Raw genomic sequence first — 22,593 nt, 5'->3', positions numbered from 1 at the left:
GCCTTCTTTTGAAATCTCTCTGTGAAGACTAAAGAAAATGAAAGTAAGTAGAACCAGTTGTAAGTTCTGCTAAAAATTGAACATTAGATCATGGAATCAATCACTAATACCTTGACTGAGAATATGCATTATTCCTTCACTTCTCACATTATCATTGCAAACATAAATGTAAAAAGGTTTTGGATCACATCTCAACAATGTCTAAAACCCATATATACCTCCCCTTTCTCACATGCATGCTCTTGCTCAGGCTTTGATCATCATTCACCTGTTCTGTTACAATAGCATCCTAAACTAATCTGGTCTCCCTGTCTCCCAGCTACCCATCCTAAATCCCTTCACGTTCATCAGCTATGTTGCAGTTTGTGTGGTATGCCCAAAATTAAAATCTTACTGTGTTTTCACTTGTGCTCCTTATATAGTGATTTATTCACTTAAAAAGCCCAAAGTTCTCAAGCATGCAAAGCCCTCCACAATCCCACCATTACTCCCTTCTCCAGCTTTAGTCAACTTTAGGCACTCCGACAAAGGTAAATTAGATTATCTGTGCCAGCTATTCTCCACTCAAAACGTGATGTTTCCAACTTTCATAACCAATCCCCTTTTTTTTAACCTTAACTTGAAACATACTTTTCTTCCTTTGGTATTTGTTGAAGTCCTGCTGATCTTCCAATTCACAGTTTTTAAGTGTGTATTTATCTTCCGGCAAGGCTTCCCTATATTTAAACCCTGGGCCTCTGACTTTCTGATTGTTGACAAAAGGCAATTTTTTTTTCAAACTGTTCACATCTGAGAAATTTAGCCTGATCTGTGAAATTAAACTATGCATACTTATTTTGCAAGAATTAAATGCTTTCTGTAAACTGCATAACAGTGCCTGGCAAAGCAACACTAAAAAATGCTAGTTTTAATTTGAACAATTACAATTCTTAATAGCTACTGTCAAATAACTTTCTAAAATGGTAATAGCATGGATTAGTAAAACAACAGAAATCTCAGAAACTAATAAAAATATATTTGGAATTCAAAATGTGATAAAGTAGCATTTCAACTTAGTGGAGAAAAGAAAGACCTATTTAGTTAGGGCATCAAGACATTGGATTAAGTTATTTTTACAAGAGAATAAAATTAGTTTTCATCTCAATCAGTAAATAAAAAATTCCAGATAAATTAAAGATGTACATTTAAAAAATAAAACTATAAAAATATTGTTTAAATGTAAATGAGGATCTTAGGAGAAAACATGGGAAAATATTCAAGTGGTTGGAAAGATCTGAGTAAGGTAAGAAAGCAAAATTTCACAGAAAGTAGCATTGCAAGATGCAATGATGTAAAAATAAAGTCAGGATAAATAAAAATTCTAGGAGAAAAAATTATAAAACATTTAATAGACAAAAGGTTAATATTCTTATAAATACCAAAAGCTGGCATAAGTGGAAAAGGAAAATTTTTGAAATATGCAAAGAACCAAAATAGGCAATTCAATACAAGAAAAACAGATGACCAATATACATGTGAATAGATGCTCAGCCTTACAAAATTTTTAAAAATGAAAATCAGTATCATATTGAAATATCATATCAGATCGAAAAATATAAGGAAAACAATTAGCCTCCAGTACTGGTGGCAATTAACTTAGTATAGACATTTTAGAAAGTAATTTGACAGTAGCTATTAAGAACTGTGATGGTTCAAATCTTTTAATCCAACAATTTTATTTTTGGCACCTACCTACTGAAATTACAGCATGAGAACATATAGATGCATATCTATATGGATATTCATTGTTACATTGCTGCAAAAGCAAAATAAATTGTTACAACTTCTATATTCATCAATACAATAATAAATAACTCATGGTACATGCATTACAATGGAATGTTTTATTTTTATTAAAAATTTTAAAAAGCATTGACTATGGCATATAGTTAAGTTTTTAAAAAGCAAGTTGAAGCTTTAAATATATAAGATAATTATTTTTTTCTGCCTGTGTATCAGGACACTTTACATTATAACTAACAGAAAATCCAACTCCATATGGGCTTGAACCCAAAGAATGCTCTTTGCCCTGTAATTGAAAGATATGTTTTTAGTATTAGGTTTATCTAAAGATTCAAGACATTATCAGGAGCTCTATTTCTTTATAACTCTCTCAGCCTTCTAGGTATTGACTCTCCTAAAATCAGAACTAAGGTGAGATGAGTGAGGCACTTACCTTGGGTGCAAAATTTAAGTGGGTGCCAAAAAAACACAATAATCAAGATAAAGAATATTTTAATAAAGTTTTCTTTAAAATAAAAAGTAATGCCAAAAATTCATGATGAACAATATATCAAAATTTTAAATAAAGATAGAATCTGACAGTGGTATACTAAGCCATCATTTGAAGCCTGAGGTAAAGGGGAACAAAAGAGAGGCCCTGTATATGTTTTTATGTATTTTAATAACTAAATTTTTCAAAATTTTATTTTGAAAATATTATTGATGAGTTTCTTCCATTAAATCCAATAAAATTAAAATAAATTCCGATTTTAATACAAGTAAAATATTTAAACTTAATCTAATGTTGTAAATTTTAATATACCTACTCTTCAATATTTTTAAACTACTTTAATATTTAAGAAAAAAATTACCCCTAGTCCTAGCTCTGCATGGCAGAAACGTCTGCAACAGTTCAAAGTATCAAGATGTATACATTAGATTGTTTGTACTTACACTACACTACCCAGAGGACCTGAGAAAATCTTGCCTAAATCAACAGCTTATTGGATATATTCCAGGAAAAATCTAAAAGTTCAGGAACCAAACATTTATTCCCTCGCCCAGAAACTTACCCCAGTTAAAGAAGTTCTTCTCCAACATGAGAAAAAAAGTTGCCAGATGCACACTCTGGAGTGAAATGGGACGGTATTTGTATCTCATCCTCAGGAATCCTTTGGGTAAGGATACAGCTTCTACCCCATTATATCTTAGGAAGTGTCTAGTTTAATTAGACAGAAGCAGACCCACCAGAACTAGTCCCCAGGGACTCCAGGGATCAATGCCTCAAGAACCAGTGCAACTGGGTAATCTGTCCTTCCTGCAACACTCCATACATATTACATCTCCTAGTGACTCCATATCTCTAACATGTGAATACAGATTAGATTAGTTGCTGCTAATTAATACATAGAATATTAAAGCCCAGTTCATACCTGCTAGATCTCAATGTACATAGAAACATGTGGAGAGATAAAAGAAATAGTAGACCAGAAGGAGTCAGGTGATTAGGGAAGGGGTGTGTGTGTGTGTGTGTGTGTGTGTGTGTGTGTGTGTAAGTGATTTTCAGTTATAAAATTTGATAATATTTAATAATAAATGGTCCAAAGGTCAACCACTTCACTAACATTTCAATCCATAAATATACATATGGATACCCTGTGCTAGATATTGGAACTATAATGATAAGTAAGACATATTCTCTGCCCTCACAGAACTCAAGTTCTGGTAGTTTTATAAACATGTTACTATTCAGTTGAGACCATAACTGGCATTGCTGTGGACCCAAAGAATAAGGTGATTACCTCTGACTTGGGAGGATTGTGAAGACTTCAAAGAGGAATTAACATTAGAATTCTACCATTTGCCAGATGTGTGATCTTGACTACTTATTCTCTCTGAGCCTTGGTTATCCCTGTCTGTTAAATAGAGCACTATTCAATGAGGTTGTTTGAGGATTAAATGGGATGTTTCAGCAGAGCAGTTAACACGGTTTCTACAAAGAATAATCTCTTATTAAACATAAGTTGTTATTGTGATTTTTGTTATTATATTATGGTGTGTTTTGAGATAGTGATGGAAAAGTAATTTAGGGTCAGATTATTAAATTAATGCATATTTTTGAATTTACTCTGTAGTCCTTTAATTCCCAAACTTTTTCTAATGGAACACTAGATTATTCTAGAGATGTAAATTGGTATGCTATCAACCAAAATTATAGAGACAGGGATACAGATATCTATAATCACAGAAGTGTAGGAAATGCTGTAAACTCTAACCTTCTCTTGAACAGCCATAGCATGATTCACATGTCGGTATTTTCCACACTTATTTGACCACAGAACTTTTTAATAAAACAGACATTGATATCTGATAGCTACCTCTACAGAATATTCTGTGGAAAACTCTCTATAAGTAATAAAAAATCCTCCAAAGTATTTGACAGAAAGTAGGTTGACCAGTTCTGCCTTTTAGAATGTTTAACTTGGAGTCACTTTATAATTTAGGTGAAAACATAAAAGATTGAAAACATTGAAATCAGCTGAGAAATGAATGCAATATCTGATGTGAAAGATGAAAAAGGTCATATGATTGGTAAAGGCAGTGTCAAAAGGAAGACTAACAGTATTGATAACTCAATAACAATAAAATATTTCTCAAATTCTATTAACTAAGAATTATGTTAAGTGCTCTCTCTGGCACTATATATATATGGTTTATTTCATTTAATCTTCTCAACAACCCTGTGAAGGTAACCGATAAGGTACACATTTTATACATTTAAACGTTGAGCACTAAAAACGTTAAATGAACTGCAAAAGTTCACATGACTAGAAAACGATGGGGATAGGACTTGAATTCTGATATGACTCCAAATCTCATCCACATACCTATTTACAATCAATTTGAATATTAACCAATAACTTGCTAAGGAACAGGACTGAGAGGAAGAAGCTGAGAAAGATCCAGGGTTTCTAGTTCAGTGAAATTGTTGGGATCATCATAATCTAGCTTTCAGGAAAAGGAACACAGAAAGAAAAGTTGACTTGAGTGGGAGTTCTGTATCCTAGGAGGGATAACCTGTTAATAGGTGAGTTTGTGTCTAAAACTCAAAAGACAGTTATAGGAAGATAGATGTGGGACTTAATTAATATAGGTGGTGGGTAAAGAAATGAGCGTACATGACCTTTTCTGGAAAAGCATAGAAGAATGAAGGTCAACACTGTGAACCCCAAGAGCATACTTCAGTTTTGCTAACCTGGTCGTGAACAATGTGCTATAATTCCTAATTCTAGGACTGGTAAAAAGCCGGGTAAAAGAGAGAACTGAGGGTGCTCTGTTTCCTCCTACTTTGTCTATTGCCTGGTCTCTGAGGTACAGCAGTTATGAGATGTAAGAACTGCAGATAAGCAGTTGATTGGCCTCAATGATGCTAAACTGCCTTCATGAAGAGCTTGTTTACTAATCACTGGTTTCATGAACTAACTTAGCAGGTTGTTTCAGTGTATCAGAGGTGCATGCTCTGACTTCAGGGAGGCAATTGTGCTCCCATCCATTTTTAAACATTTACTATGTGCCAGGAGCTTTGTAATGAACTGGGGGGACAAATACAAATGATACACACTCTTAAGATTTAAAGTAGTTTACAGTCAATTTGGGGATACAAATAAATGAACAGCTAACTCATTACATTACAGTTCATCATGTACATTTGGAGATTTGTACAAGATGCACTGGACGTGCAAAGACAGGATCCTTGGCTTGCCTGAAGAAATTAGGAAAGACTTCTCAGGGAAGGTAGTTTTTTAACTGAAATGTGAAGAAGGAGGCGCTTTCCAGATGGTTGACGGACATACATGGCTGTTTTTCAAAAACTTGCTATTGTAGAAATGGGTAGAAAGCCACTCGATTCTGTACAAATAAACAGTGCACATTTGGGTTTTTAAAAAATTGAAACCCCATCAGATGTTGCATATAAAACTATTTGTATTCATTTATAATCTCATGCCATGTGGTGGTCAGCTCCCTATGCTTCTGAAGTACATCTAGTCTACTGAGGATATTAAAGGCTCATATAGGAAGTATGTGCACTTAGTTAACATTTCTGGGATGTAGGGAGGAATGTGCAAAGAGGGTAGAGAAAACAAAGAAACAGAAGAAGGGGGCAAGGAGGAAGAGCTATAAGAGAGGAAAAAAAGAAAAAGGCGGGGAAGCAGATGAAGTAGAAGAGGAAGAGAAAGAAAAGCCCTCTCAGTCCAGGAAAACGTTATTTCACATCTGGCTTCCTTGATGAAACTGGGTATAAAGATTCATGGGGATCCATCAGCCCAGAGGGGAGGCACAGCACCAAGTCTTCATGTCAAAGAACCGGTGGGCTACACCCTCTCGGATCTGCTTAGTCTTCACACCATAGACAATGGGGTTGAGCATTGGTGGCACCACTACATAAAGATTGGCCAGCAGGATGTGGACCTGCCGAGGAATGTTACGCCCAAAGCGGTGGGTCAATAAGGTAAAGAAGGATGGAACATAAAACATGAGGATGACACAGAGGTGGGAGCCACAAGTGCTGAGGGCCTTGTGCCGAGCATCTCGGGAGGGCAAACGAAACACTGCTTGGAGGATCAGCGAGTAAGACACAGCAATGAGGATCACATCCAAGATGACCATAACAATGGGCACCGAGAAGCCATACCAGATGTTAACAGTGATGTCAGCACAGGCTAAGCGAGCCACTCCAATATGCTCACAGTAGGAATGGGGGATGATGTTGGTTCGGCAGAAGGGCAGTCGCTTCAGCAAGAAGATCACTGGAAAGATGATGCAGAAGCTTCGGGTAACAATGGCAAGAGCAATCCTTCCCACAATAGGCCAAGTTAGCACTGCTGTATATCTCAGGGGGGCACAAATGGCCACAAAGCGGTCAAAGGCCATGGCTAACAGGATAGCTGACTCCCCTACAAACATCACATGGACAAAGAAGACTTGAGTGACACATGCATCAAAGGCAATGTCATGGGCATGGAACCAAAAGATGGCTAGGGCCTTGGGCACGGTAGTGGTGGATAGCAGGATGTCTGTGATGGCCAGCATAGAAAGGAAGAAATACATGGGTCCATGAAGGTTATGTTCTGTGACAATAACCACTATCAGGATACTGTTCCCCAGGACTGCAGTAATATACATGAGGCAAAAGGGAATTGACAGCCAAATGTGATAAGCCTCCAACCCAGGGATGCCTAGAAGGACAAAAACTGCAGGGTGGAAGATGGTAAGGTTAGTGTGAGTCATGGTGCACTTTATGGTCCTCTTGATAATGACTTAGAAGCTGGTGAGTCGGCTGAAAGTGATAGAAACAGAAAGCACTCCTGAGTATGTGCAGAGGTCACAAAAGAGCATGGATTGCTAAATTGCTGGACTCTCCAGGGAAAAGTTAACCCAGAAAATGCTCACGTGGGTGCAGGAATGGCTGCTGGCCCTTGGTGCTCCATTTGCATATAGATCTTCTGTGGCAATAATGCTTCAAGAACCAATAGAAGCTGCACCTGCCTCAAATCACCCTGACCCCAGAATTTGGCCCCCCTACCTTTCTGACCATACTCTTCCATTTCCATACAAGCAGCATCTGCCCCCTACTTGTGCTATACTTTTCCCTTCCCCCAAGATCTTGCTCTTTCTGTGTTTACTTGAGTTTCCCTCCCCTTCCATATCTGCTTACCCACATTTTAACCTTAAAATACCTCCTTAAGGGCCAGGTTCACTGGCTCAGCCTGTAATCCCAGCACTTTGGGAGGCCAAGGTGAGTGGATTGCCTGAGGTCGTGGGTTCGAGACCTGCCTGGGCAACTTGGCAAGACCTCATCTCTACAATAAATAAAAAATTAGCCAGGTGTGGTAGTGCACACCTGTAGTTCCAACTACTTGGAAGGCTGAGGTGGAAGGATCGCTGGAGCCCAGCAGGTCGAGGCTGCGGTAGCTGGGAGCATGCCACTGCACTCCAGTCTGGGCAACAGAGTGAGATTCCAATTCAAAAAATAAATAAATACCTCCTTAAGACACATCACTTTGTAATGACCTGTGTTCATAACAATATATCTCCTTCCTGAAAACCTGTTAGCTAAACTATGTTTTAACTTGATTATATGTAATCATATTAAACTTATCTGGCTATTGCCTTGAACATTTCATAGGACACTTGTACTTGTGGCTCTCTTCGCATGAAAGTACAGTGCCAAGTAGAAATCCAGAAGAAGACTAATGGATATATTTCTCCACTCTGATGCAGATTCACATTTTCCCTATAGGCAGTGAACAGTGGGACAGCCAATAAAACTGAGAGGGGCCATTTTCATCACCTGTTCCTCATAAACTTCTCATATCCCTTCCCAAACAGTTCCATATAGGACGTTCTTAACTGTGTCTTCATCTTCTTTATAGAAACTGTTCTGAGTCATGCACATCAATATATCCCACCCCCACGAACTCCAACAATACAGCCCCCCTTCCCACCCCATGGTCCCCTAACCCTCAGAAAATCTAGTTTCCCTGCTGATATAAAGGGTAAAGTATAGAGCACTCCTTGTCTTAGCTTATCACCATTCTGGTGATACTTGTTTCCTTCTGGAGTTCTGAACTATCTTTCAGCTATTAGGAATAAGGAATGAGTGATTAAGAACCCAGAAGAGGACATGAAGAAAAAGGACCTTGGAGACAGTAAGGAGAGAGAATTGAAAGTATAAAGGTACCAAATAAATACTAAACAGATCTTCTGATAATGGTATTCAGAGGCCCCAAAGAAGAAGATGTACAAAGGAGTGAAATTCTCGATTTATGAGAGTATCCCCTGCCTCTATGCAAATACACTTGCTCAAAGCATGATGGGATATGGGAGGGAGAACTGGGACCCCAGGTGAGTACAAAGGAGAGAACAGGGCCAGATTTAGGCAAGTGAAGGCCCCAGGCAAGCTAATAATTTGACATTCTCCAAGCCAGTTGTATACTTCAAATATTTGTTCAACTTCAACTTAGAGGAGAGGCTGAGTTTTGCTGAGATAAGCACAAAGAGGTGGAGGCATTGGTAGTATTGCTCTGCCTCTGTTTTAAAGTGTTGGCCTCAAATTCATATAAACAAAAGCCCCATCAGAAAACAAATTCATTTTCCCTAGAAGAAATTTTATTGGACATTTATTTTCTCACCATTTTCCCAACTCCTCCAGGTTTTAACATATCCCTTCTCAATAAAACAGTAAGACACCTAATATAAGCCCTCATAAAAACAATCCCTTCTCTCTGCTTACAATTCTGATGATGTTTTATCATCCCACGAGTGAAATGCCAAAGCAGCATGTGGAGATGGGCAGTGAGGCCTAATGGTTGTTGATGACATTCTGGAAAAGAGAAAAGAATGACTTTCATTTCATTCAGTGACTTCTGGGGGCTCCATCAAAGCCCTGCAGTTTTTTTGTCAAGCATCTTTGGAGAGGTTTAGACTTGTTCAGGAAGGAGTTAGGGGTGAGCAGAAAGAAAACTCATAGGGGCAATAAGGTACATCCAAAGTCTCACATAAAGTGCAAAAATACCTCCCAGAGGTCTAAGAGAATATCCAGCTGATTGGGGTGGGGGGAGCCAGAATGGTAGAGAAGGAGCAAGGAGCCATGCTTAATGAGAAAAAACAAAATGAAGAAGAGGAAGACATTAAATTCTGGAGCCAAACTTCCTGAGTTCATTTCCCACTTCTTCCCTGACTGACTAGATAATCTAGGCAAGTCACTTTACTTCTGCATGCCTCAGTTTTTCATTTGTAAGATGTGGATAACAACAAACTTCATGAGGTAATTGTGAGGATTAAATAAGTTAATCTATATAAAATGCTCAGATGTAGACTATTATTCTTCTTTTTATTGTCATTACTAATAATAAACCTGTTTGGCTGCCTTGCTATTATATTTTTTCCAACAGACAAAATGCCTTAATGAATATTTAGCAACATTAAAGTCTTATTCTTCATCCAAATAAGACCAAAGGAAACTCCTTTCCCAGAAAGAAAGAAGAAGAAAAGGGATAAATGAAGTGCCCAAAAAGAGGAAAATTCCCTGAGATCAGATATCTCAGATGGTCCTAGTGTCTCAAAACCCAGACCTGAGGGCTTTGATGATGCACTAGGCATGCCCAACAGTGATAGACTTAGCTTGGGTCAGAACTATCTGGTAGACTTCCTTCAAAATGCTCTGAAAAACACCCATGTCTCAACACAAAGAAATTATCTCCATCATTTCCAGAAGCTTCAGGGACAGGACAGAGTAATGAGAGTAAACTTCAGCTCTAGAATCAAGGAATGTTGGGGGAGTGGGAATCTTAGAGAAGATTTGGTCCAGGCTAAGAAGAAATGGAACCACTTCTTCCCTGCAGCATCTGGCCAGACTCTAATAAACTCTAATAACCTCATCCTGGCCACATGCACTTAAAGCCAGCATGCAAAATGTTTTTGTAATCTAAAGCCAGTGTTATCTGTGCTGCAGATGCACTGAGCTTCCCTGAAATCACTGGCAAACCCTTAATGGTGACTCTTTTTTAAAAATTAATTTTAACTGACAAAAAAGTATATATTTATGGTATACAACATGGTATTTGGATATTTGTATACATTGTGGAATGGCTAAATTAATCTAATAAACAAGCTCATTTCCTCACATTCTTACCATTTTTGTAGCTAAAACACTTAAAATCTACTCCCTTAGCAATTTTCAAGTATACAATATACTGTTATTAACTATAGTCACCATGATGTATATTCTCCTCACACTGTACTGTTATGCTGCAATCTCTCTCTCATCTTTTGTCTCATTGACTCCTTGTCTTTCTCCCACATACCTATTTCCACTCTCCCAACTTCAGAATTTGTCCTTTACAGATTCTCCTACAGACACACACACAAACACTCCTGTCAATCCCTCCCTCTGCCATCACGAATGCTCTTAAACTCACCTACTACATCACAACATCAGCTGAAGAACTAAGAAAATGGTAGGGAAGAGCTGAAAAAAAAAAAAACCACTTTGCTTGTTCTGAGAGAAAAGGAATGAGAAGAAAGGAGAAGGCTGGAGGTTGTTCATGTTAACATAAGGAGTTGTCACTATCCCTGCCCTGTATAGAACCCTTATATCTAGAGAGTGAGAAGCCATATGCTTCCTTCTTCTGGAGGGAGGTGTCAGAGTCACCCCTGGGATCATTGAGCATGAGGTCAACAATCCAAAGGAGAAATGAAAATACTTCCCCTAGTGACAAGAGGGAGCACTAGCTTTAGGGATAATTAGTAGCTCCAGGCAAAAAGCACATAAGATTTTTGAAAACATAGCATAGAGCAGCAACAAAAATCTCAGTAATAAACTAGCATAATAACAGCTAAACATTTGTTGAGCCCTTACTACATCCCTGTGGTAAGTTTTTAACATAAATTATCTCACTTAATTAACACAACTCAGTGAGAAATGGCACTATTATGATATCCATTTTGCAGCTGAGATAAGACTAAGTAGCTAATAAGGAGAGAAGACAAATCCCTCAGGTGAACGTGTCAAAGTGTTCAGACTCAGTCTAGAAACACTGGTTAATTCCTCAGAAACTATGAACTAATAATTTTGGAGAGATAATTTTAAAATGACCCTGCAGGGTCAATCACACAAGATAAGCTTAAGGAAAAAAAGGACAGAATAAGTGAATGATTGATTAAAATTTTGCACAATTAAAAGCAAAATTCATAAGCACATGAAAAGATGCTAAACATCACTAATTATCAGAGAAATTATTAAAAATGAAAAAAGGCTGGATATGGTGGCTAAAGCCTATAATCTCAGCACTTTGGAAGGCCGAAGTGAGAGGATTGCCTGAGCTCATGGGTTCAAGACAAGCCTGGGCAACTTGACGAGACCTCATTTCTACAATAAATAAAAAAAATTAACCGGGTGTGGTAGCATGTGCCTGTAGATCTGGCCACTTGAAAGGCTGAGGCAGAAGTATCGCCTGAGCCCAGTGGGTCGACGCTGGTGTGTCCGTGAGCATGCCACTGCACTCTAGCCTGGGTGACAGAGTGAGACTCCAACTCAAAAAAAAAAGAAGAAAGAAAAACAGAATTAACAAATTTTTCTCAAGATATTCAGAAACTGGAGCCCTGTGCATCATTAGTAGAATGTAAAATGATACAATCACTATGGAAAATAGTACGATGGTTCCTCAAAAAAATTAAAAGTAAAATTACCATATAATACAATAAGTCTATTTCTTGGTATATACCTAAAAGAAACGAAAGTCAAGTCTTGAAGAGATATTTGCACAACCATGTTCACAGCAATATTCACAATAGACAAAACATGAAGGCAACCTATGTCCATCAACAGATGAATATGTAAGCAAAATGTGGTGCATACAGAGAAATATTATTCAGTTTTCAAAAAGAAAAGAAATTGACATATGCTACAATATGGATAAAACTTGAGGACATTATGCTTAGTGAAATAAGCTGGTCACAAAAAGACAAATACTATGTGGTTCCATTTATATGAGCTAAGTAGTCAAAATAATTGAGACAGAAAGTAAAATGGTGGTTGCTAGGAGCTGAGGGGAGAGAGAATGGGGAGTTATTGTTTAATAAATATAGAGTTTTAGCTTTAGTTTTGTAAGATGAAAAGAGTTCTGGAGATAGATGTGGTAATAGTTGCACAATATGAATATACTAAGTATCGCTGAACTGTACAATTAAGATGATAAATTTTGTGATATGTATACTTTACCACAATTTTTGAAAACTGGAGGAGAAAGCAGAATTTATCTTATATGAATATCTAATTAAAGTACTCCAACATTGTTTGGAGGAGAATAATTTATCCCAATCACCTTGTAACTTTTGGAGCAAAGAAATTAGCCGGGCTCGGTGGCTCAGTCTGTAATTCGGCGCCTTTGGGAGGCTGAGGTGAGTGGATTGCCTGAACCCGCGGGTTTGAGACCCGCCTGGGCAGTGAGACCTCATCTCTACAAGAAATCAAAAAAATCAGCTGGGTGTGGTAAGCGCATGCCTGTAATTGCGGCTACTCGGAAGGCTGAGGCGGAAGGATCGCCGGAGCCCAGCAGGTCGAGGCTGCGGTGACCGGGAGCGGCCACTGCACTCCAGTCTGGGCGACAGAGTGAGACTCCAACTCAAAAAAAAGAAGAAATTTCTAGGAATCCAATAAGGAGGAAGGGAGTGGAAATACCCAAAAAACAGAACAACATAAGTCCACAAAAAGCCATGTACAAAAATGTTATAGTAGTTTTATTCATAGTAATCCAAAACTGGAAAATAAATATCCATCAACAGGAGAATGGATAAACCAATTATGATACATTCATATCACAGAATACTATTTAGTAATTAAAATGAACATACTATTAAAACATGCAACAAGACAGACTAAGCTCAAGATCCTTATTTCAAGTGAAAGAATTCAGACACAAACTTCAACATACTATACAATTGCACTTATATGAGGTCTGCAACAGACAAAAACTAGTATATGGTATAGAAATCAGAATAGTGATTGCCTCTGGGGGTGGGAGGAAGCATAGGACATTTATTTGATGAAAACATCTACCTATTGAGATAAATGTGAGTTACATGGGTGTCTGCATTTCTCAAAAGAGGATTTTTTGGAGGATTAGTAAGTAATAAACAGTAATGGAAGGCACAGAAATCCTTCTCATGAGTTTTTAAAATTATATGTAACAATTATATGCAATAATTAAATGTAAGTAATTGATTAATTAATCAAATGTAATAATTAAACCATAAATTTTAAAACCATCTGATACCCAAGACAATGATATTTAAAAGTAGGAAGAGTAAAGGAAACTAAATGGACATAAGGCTTCCACTAAAAGTGGTAAATTGGTACCAGCAGACTATGATGAGTCATATGTGTAAATTTTGATACACAAAGCAGCCACTAAGAAACTAGGTTGGGCATGGTGGCTCACTCCTGTAATCCCAGCACTTTGGGAGGCCAAGACAGGAGGATCACTTGAGGTAAGACATTCGAAACCAGCCGCGGCAACATAGCAAGATCCTGTCAATATATGTAAATAAATAAGAAAACTATACAAAGTAATAAACTCAAAGACACAATGAATAAATCAAGATGAAAACCTAAGAATGTTCAACTAACCCACAGAAGGCCAAGAAAATAGAAACAGAAGAATAAAACACAGAAGTAACAAAGAAAAAACAAAGAATAAAAAAGCAAACAAACATATTAATAATCACCCCAATGTGAATGGTCCAAATATACCAATTATAAGCCAGAGATTAATAAAATGGATTTTAAAGAAATATGACCCAACTATATACTATTAACAAGAAATTAACTTCAAATTCAATGGCATAGATTGAAAATAAAAGGATGGAAAAAATATATCATGCAGCCCTATCCCCAAAAAGAAAAGAGTGGCTATATTAATTTCAGATAAAGTGAACTTCAGAACAAAGAAAATTACTGGGGACAAAATGACACATTACAAATTGGTAAAGTAATCAATTCACCAGAAAGGCATACTGATCCCAAGTATAAGGGAAGAATCCCAAAAAACTGAATTATTTTTTGGAGGGTGGTGCCCTTGTAGCACAGGCTTCCTCTGCTAGATAAATGTTCTAGAAACCCATTAGCATCAGTGTAGCAGCTAGCTAGCATTGTTGTGAGAGGCTGCATTTGGCTTCAGTGATTTTATTTTAATTACTTCATTATGTATGCGCATTTCATGATGGATGATTTAGAGCACATCTACCCACACTGCACAGAGTGTTCAGTAGTTTTTAGCCAAAAATGGCAGTGACCCCCCTATACCCCACCCTCCCCATTCACCTGATCTTTCCCCAAGTGATTTTCTTTTGTTTCCCTGGATGAAAAATTATTCAAAGTAATGTTTTACTTATGTGGAAGAAGTGAAATCAAAAAAAACGGAAGAAGCACTAAAAGGCATCAAAATTGATGGTTTTGAAAACTGTTTTGAGCAGTGGAAAAGATGCCTCAAATTGAATTGCATCAAATGGAGAGTACTTTGAAAGTGACTAAAGTTTAAACATGTAAGAATACACAATTTTTTATAAATACATGTTTTTTGGGTCCTCTTCATATTTAAATACCAAACAACAGAACCTCAAAACACATGAAGTAAAAACTGAAAGAACTGAAAAGAAAAATAGGCAAATCAATAATTAAAACATGGGACTTCAACAGCCCCCTGGTGTTGAAGTTCTATCTTGGCAACTGATAGAAATACAAGACAGATTTCAACAAGGATATAGAAAAATTGGTCAACAAGATACAGAACACCCCAAAACAGCAGAATATACCTTTTTTTCCAAGCACACATGGACATTTATTGTGATAGACCTTATCCTGAGTCATGAAATCCTCAAAAAAAATTAAAAATTGAAATTACATGGATTATGTTCATGACCATATGGAATCAAACTGGAAAACAATAACAGAGAGAAAACAGGAAAATTTCTAAACACCTGGAAATTAAATAATACACTTCTAAAGAAATTATTGATCAAACAGAAAGTCATAAAATACATTTTTAAAAGTTGCAGAACTGAATGGAAATGAAAATATAACATAAAAATTTGAAAGATGTGGCTAAAGCAGTGCAGAGCTGCTTTGCAACACAACATGCCTACATTAGAAAAAAATAGAAGTTCTCAAATCAATATCATTCCTACCCCCAAGAAAATAGGGGAGAAAGAGAAAAATAAACTGCAAACAGAAGAAAGAAAATAAAGTTTAGAAATTAAGCAAACTGAAAATAGGAAAGATATTTTTAGAAATCAATGAAAGTTGTCTCTTCAAAAAATCATTAAAATTAATAAATCTCTAGCAACACTGACAAAGAGAAAATACAAATCATTAATATTAGGAATCAAATGGGGGAATCTGACTGTAGATTCTTTTATCATCACAGATAATACGGAAATACTATGAACAACTTTATGCTTATATATTTGACTATTTAGAAGAAATAGACTAATCCCTTGAAAATGTCAAACTTAAAAAAAAAAACTCAAGGAAAATAAAATAGATAATCTGAATAGTACTGTAATCATTTTTAAAATTGATTGTGTAATTTTAAAGCTTCTGAAAAATAAACCTCCAGGCACAAATTTTTTCAATGAACAATTCTACCAATCTTTAAAAAATTAACACCAATTTTTTTACACAATTCCTTCCAGAAAATGAAATACTAGGGGATACTTCCCAACTAATTTTAGAGGAATATATTGCCCTTAATCAAAACCAGATGAAGACCATACAAAAAAAAATCCTCAACAAAATATTAGCAAATTAAATCCAACAACATATCCAAAAATTATACAACACAACCAAATAGGATTTTTTTTCCAGCTATGCAAGTTTGATTCAATCAGTATAATTCACCACATCAATAAGAAGAAAAATTATAAAATCATATCAATTGAATCAGGGGAAAGACCTTTGTTAAAACCCAATATTGATTCATATCTAAAACTCTTAGCAATCTAGAAGTAGCAGGGAACTACCACAAAGAGTATTTACACAAAAGTTTTAAAACCTACAGCTATTAATAACATTATTTTAATGGTGAAAATGGAATGCTTTTTCTGTAAGATTAAGAACACAGCAAAGACATCTACTTTCACTGATCTTATTCAACATCATACTGGTATTTCTAGTCACTACAACAAGACAAGAAAGAGAAATAATAGGCATACAAATGGGAAGTTGTTGGTAAGAATGTAAATGGCATACCCTCTCAGAAAAGAGTTTGGCAGTGTCTTAGCTTGGACTGCTATGACAAAAATACCATAGACTGTGTGGTTTTGTGGTTTTAACAATAAACATTGATTTCTCATAGTTCCAGTGGTTGGGAAGCCCAAGATCAAGGCATCAGCAGATTCAGTGTCTTCGTGTTTCACATATGGCTGTCTTCCATATCTTCACATGGCGTAAGGGGTGAGGTTGCTCTCTGGGGACTCTTTTATAAGGGATCTATCCCCATTCTTGAAGACTCTGCTCTCATGACCTAGTCATCTCCCAAAGGCCCACTGTCAAATACTATCACACTGAAGATTAGGTTTCAACATATGAATTTTGGAGGGACATAAACATTCAGTTAATAGCAAGTAGTTTATTAAAAAACCAAACATCTAAATATGCAACCACCATGCAAATGCCCGGCAACTGTACTCTTAGGCATTTATTAATATTTCAGAGACATAAAAACTTGTGTTCCCACAAAAAATAAAACAGCCATACATAATTGTTCATTGAGGCTTTATTTGTATTAGCCAAAAACTGTAAATATCCCAGATGTTCTTCAACAGATGAATGGTAAAGCAAACTGTAGGAAGGCCCAAACTTTACCTGCATGATAATCACTTGTATACCTAATCCTGAACTGTACCCCATATCTTCAAAATGAAATTTTCAAACAAAAGATTTTTTAAAACTATGATACATTCATACCACCCAGTAGTAAAAATGAATAAACTATTCTCACACACACACACACACACACACACAACTTGGATGAATCTCAGTGGAATTGTGCTAAGTCAAAAAAAAAAATCCCAAAGGTTACATATTATATTATTCCACTTATATAACATCCCTGAGATGACAAAATTATAGAAATGAAAAAGATTAGTGGTTTCTAGAGGTCATCATTGGGGGTGTAGAAGAAAAGGACAGAGGTAGGTATGCAAAAGCACAAAAAGAGGGACCCTTGTGGTGATGAAATCATTCACTATACAGACTGTATCAATGTCAATATCCTGGTTGTGGATACTGTTCTATCGCTTTGCAAGGTGTTACTACGGGAGGAAATTAGACAAGTATTAATATTACACAGGATATCTCTGTATTGTTTATTAAAATTTCAAGTTAATATATAATTATCTCATAATCAGAAGTGTGTGTGTATACACAATTATAGTCATGTACCACATAATGACATTTCAGTCAATGACAGACCACATATATAATCATGGTCCCACAAGATCATAATATTGTATCTTTACTGTACCTTTTCTGTGTTTACATATATTTAGATACACAAATACTTACTATTGTGTTACCATTGCAAGCAGTATTTTGTACAGTAACATGCTGTACAGGTTTGTACCCTAGGAACTATAGGCTGTAGTACTATACAGTTTAGATATGTAGGGTAAGCTATATCATCTAGGTTTGTGTAAGTACATGCTATGTATGATGTTTGCAAAACAATGAAATCACCTTAACTATGCATTTCTCAGAAAATATCCTCATCACTAAGCAACATATGATTGTATTTTAAAAGAATGCATTTGACTATATGTACTGGCCTGAAGAATGTCTGTGATATGTTATTGTTAAGCACCTGGATAAAGTAGTTACTCATTAGGTATTGTTGGATGAGTAAAAGAAAAATTTGGAAAATATATATTATTTTATTCCAAAATTATTTTAAAAACTAAAAATCATTATGTTTATATAAGTGCATACGAGCATGGAGAAAGATGTGAAAAGATGCACAATAAAATGTCAACAAAAACTACCTTAGGAGTAAAGGTGGGGTTGGAAAAAGGACAGGATAAAAAGAGATTCTTAAAATGTTTACATATCTTTATATTTTGATTGCAGTAAATACTTGTAAAATGTGTATTTTTGTAAGAGACAATAATATTTTTAAAATATATTTTGATTATTTGAGAAAGCAAACAGCGTAATAAGGTGAAAGCAAACTGTATTAATAGTGAATATGACTGTAATGCTTTTTAGTACAGTGATGGTCAAACGGTAACACATATCTGCAATATGAGGCAAATGCAGCTCTTATCTTCAAGGACAATGTGAAGAGGGCCCAAAGAGAGAAGAAAGCTGAAAGATTCAGTAACAACAGATAAAACACAAAAAAAGACATCAGAATGAGGAAGAAAACTCTGTGATGACATACTGGCCAGAACTCAAGAGAGAGTCCACACCCAGGCTCCACAGATTACCAAACAACTCTGTGACATTATCCCCTCTACACAAAAATGAAGAAGGATGGGCTAGGAACACATACACAGAGGTGACTGGCCTATGCAGAAAGTGGAAGTAGCACATTGCAGAAGACACAGATTTAAGTAACATGAAAACTGCAATAAACCCTCAGCCCAAGCCAGAGTCATATTTATTGTGTATTACAGGGTGTTTTATATTGCTGTCAGCACAAAAGATAAGGAAGAGAAAGAGACACAGGCCAAGAAATTAAGGAGCATTGAATGTGTCTTTAGGGAAGCTGGAAGTCACAGTTGTAGACGACCTTTGGCAGGGAGGGCTATGTGACATAGAATTCACAATAGTAACTATACAGGGAAACATAAATTCCTAGATGTATCATGGACAAAAGTTATTATGGAAAATATAAAGATGGTAATTATTTGGGCAGATACAAGAGTGCACAACTAAATTCAGAAATCAGGAGAAAAGTCATTTTATTTGATACAGATTTTAGGCAAAGCAATGTGACTGTTCCTTCAACCCTGAATGGTGCATTTGTCTAGAAAAGAGAGGGAAGATGCAGGCTGAGGAGAAATAAAATTACTCATCATAAAAAGATGAAAACCAACTTTATTCAGTTTTATGAAGCCAGGAGAACCCTGATACCATGTCATCATTAAGATAATTTGTTTTGAACTCACACTAGGCTAGATTCAAATAAAGACTCATTAGAAGTTTTGTGAACAGAAGCAAGCTACATATGCCTCAGCTATTTCATCTGTAAAATGACAATAATAATAGTGTCTACCTCACAGGCATGTATTGAATAAGATTAAATGTGTAGAGTGCTTAGCCCAATGCCTGATTCACAGTAAGTGTTCAATAAATCATAACTTGGGAGACAATAATAAATGTTGTCAAGGTCTAAACACTATAAAACATAATGTCTTCACAACTCAAGGTAGAAAAAGACCAATAAATAATATTTTAAAAGCACATGTCCCAGATGAGCTTTTGATTAAAAGTCATATTTTTATAGGACAAATGATACTATAGATAAAACAACAGATTGGAAGTTAATATTTCCAACACAAAACAAAAGTTTAGTCTCTAGAATACAGAGTTTCTCTGTGTAGAAATACAGGGGGAAAAGGCCAACTGATTACAAAAATGGGCAAAGGACATCATCAATCACTCAAAAAATAACAGATGCTGGAGAGTATGTGGCAAAAAGGGAACACTTCTACATTGTTGGTGGGAGTGCAAACTAGTACAGCCCTCTGTGGAAAACAGTGTGGCGATACCTAAAAGTTCTAAAAATCTACCTTCCATATGACCCCGCAATCCCCCTACTGGGAATATACCCAGAAGAACTCAAATCACTCTATAAAAAAGAAACCTGCACACATATGTTTATCGCAGCATTGTTCACAATAGCAAGAACATGGAACCAACCGTGCTGCTCATCAAAAGAGGACTGGATTTTTTTTAAATGTGTTCATATACACGATGGAATATTATACCGCCATAAAGAAGAACAAAATCATTAACTTCGCAGCAACCAAGATGGAATTAGAGTCTATAATACTGAGTGATCTTTCACAGAAACAAAGACCTGAGTATCACATATTCTCACTCCTAAATGGACCTTGAACAACTACTGCAATACTATAAGAAAAGGATTGACTGTAGCAGAAAACTGCAGAGGGGAGGGGGGCAAGGAGGTGGAACTGACAGTAGTGGAAATCTGCCTGGGAAAGGGGGAGCACACCTCATCAACAAGGGTACCTGCACAGTGAATATTTGTATACCTAACCCTGAAATGTACCCCACAATTTCAAAATAAAAAAAAATCTTAAAGTTAGAAAAAAAGGAATAAAAATGGGCAAAGGAAATAAATGGAAAATTTACAGGAGAGGAATCTAAATGACCAATAAGTATATGAAAAACAAATTAAAACAACATAATATTTCTTATTAACCAGATTTACAAAAATATAAGAGTCTGATAATAGAGTGTTTTCAAGGATGTTCAAAACCAGGATCTTTCATAAGACTGCTAGTGGAAATACAAGATAAAACAATTATTTTGAAGAGCAATTTGACATCTGCAATGAAAATGTGCATACTTTATGACCTAGTCTTTCCAAGTCTAGATATATGCTCAAGAGAAACTTTCACACATGTGAAAATTGAGACATGTATAAAGATATCAATAACAGTACACATAGCAAAATAACTAGAAACAACTTTAAGTCTATCAATAATAACTGTTTGACATAATCAAATGCTATCAAACTATGTGTGATTTAAAAGGATAATAAAGAGCTGTCTATCCACATAAACAGAACTCAACAACATAAGTCGCTACATACAATAGCAAATCTATGTAAATATTTAAAAGCACCAACTAGCAAAAGCATTAAAAACTGCAGTAGAAAAATATATTCTAAATTTGCGATAATTATTGTCTCAAAGGTGAGAGAATAGGACATCATAGAAGATAAAAGAGATTTAACTTATCTGTAATTTTTATTACCTTCATTAATAGAGAACTAAAAACAAGTAGGACAAAGTGTTAATAATTGCCAATTCTGGCTGTGTTGATACATGTGCATGTTCTTATTCTTTGTACTTTCATATCTATTAGCCACTTCTCAAATAAAATTTGACAAAAAATAAAATACAGAGAAGCACACTGGGGACAAGGGGATCAGTCATAAGGCTGCAGTAATATTCCAGAATAAGGTTGTGAGGCATCAAATAGGACACAGGAGTATAAGCTATAGCAGGGCTCCCCAACTCCTGGGCCATGGACTTGTACGGTCCATGGCCTGTTAGGAACCAAGTTGTACAGCAAGAGGTGAGGGGCAGGTGAGCAAGCAAAGCTTCATTTGTATTTACAGTCACTCCCCATCATTAGCATTACCTTCTGCGCTCCATCTGCTGTCAGATCGGTGGCAGCATTAGATTCTCAAGGAGTGCAAACCCTGTGCTGAACTATGCATGGGAGGGGCTCCTTATGAAAATCTAATGCCTGATGATCTGAGGTGGAACTGAGGCAGTGATGCTAGCACTCAAGAGTGACTGCAAATACAGATTAACATTAGCAATGAGGTTTGACTGCACACCCCTCTTCCCACCCTCCCCAAGCCCAGTGTCAGTGGAAAAGTTGTCTTCCACATAAACCAGTTCCTGGTGCCAAAAAGATGGGGGACTGCTCAGCTAGAGAATGCCTACAGGAACTACTTACCTTGTATTTATTTATTTATTTATTTATTTATTTATTTATTTATTTTATTTTTAAGTCAGGGTCTCACACTTCCACCCAGGCTGGAGTGCAGTAGCACAATCACAGCTTACCACAGCCTCAACCTCCTGGGCTCAGGTAATCCTCCCACCTCAGTCTCTCAAATAGCTGGGACTACAGGCACATGCCACCTTGCCCAGCTAATTGTTTTAATTTTTGAAGAAACAAGGTCTTATCACAATTAATAGCCTAAAAAACCACCTAAGAAAGTTGGAAAAGGAAGATCACTAAAACCCTAATTTCAGCAGAAGAATCCAGATCACCAAAAAAAAGCCCAAATCCAGGACATAGAAGACAAAAAGATAATACAAAAAATCAATGAAACAAAAAGCTGGTTCTTTGAAAGGATAAACAAGATCGATGGTCCCCTAGCTAGACTGACCAAGAAAAAGCCCAAATAAACACAGTCAGAAACACAAAAGATGAAATCACATCTGATCCTGAAGAAATACAAAAGATCATTAGAGACTACTATGTACACTTGTATGAAAACAAAC

General features: G+C 36.3%; 1 protein-coding gene across 1 annotated transcript; it reads right to left on the bottom strand.

The window, feature by feature from the left end:
• Positions 1 to 6,049: 6,049 nt before the first annotated feature.
• On the bottom strand, positions 6,050 to 7,125 carry LOC103267037 (olfactory receptor 52B2). Its single transcript, XM_008064645.1, has one exon. The coding sequence runs from the start codon at positions 7,048 to 7,050 to the stop codon at positions 6,082 to 6,084; it is 969 nt and encodes a 322-aa protein (XP_008062836.1). The 5' UTR covers positions 7,051 to 7,125; the 3' UTR covers positions 6,050 to 6,081.
• Between the last annotated feature and the right edge of the window lie 15,468 nt (positions 7,126 to 22,593).

The sequence above is a fragment of the Carlito syrichta genome, unplaced genomic scaffold (genome assembly GCF_000164805.1).
Source record: "Carlito syrichta isolate Samal-C Ts95f unplaced genomic scaffold, Tarsius_syrichta-2.0.1 Scaffold307833, whole genome shotgun sequence".
NCBI classification, from domain to species: domain Eukaryota; kingdom Metazoa; phylum Chordata; class Mammalia; order Primates; family Tarsiidae; genus Carlito; species Carlito syrichta.
Note: the sequence above shows the minus strand (reverse complement) of the source record. Positions and strands in the feature narration are given on the sequence as shown.

Coding starts and splice junctions, on each gene's coding strand:
- LOC103267037 (XM_008064645.1), bottom strand. CDS start 7,050: ATGACTCACACTAACCTTACCATCTTCCACCCTGCAGTTTTTGTCCTT.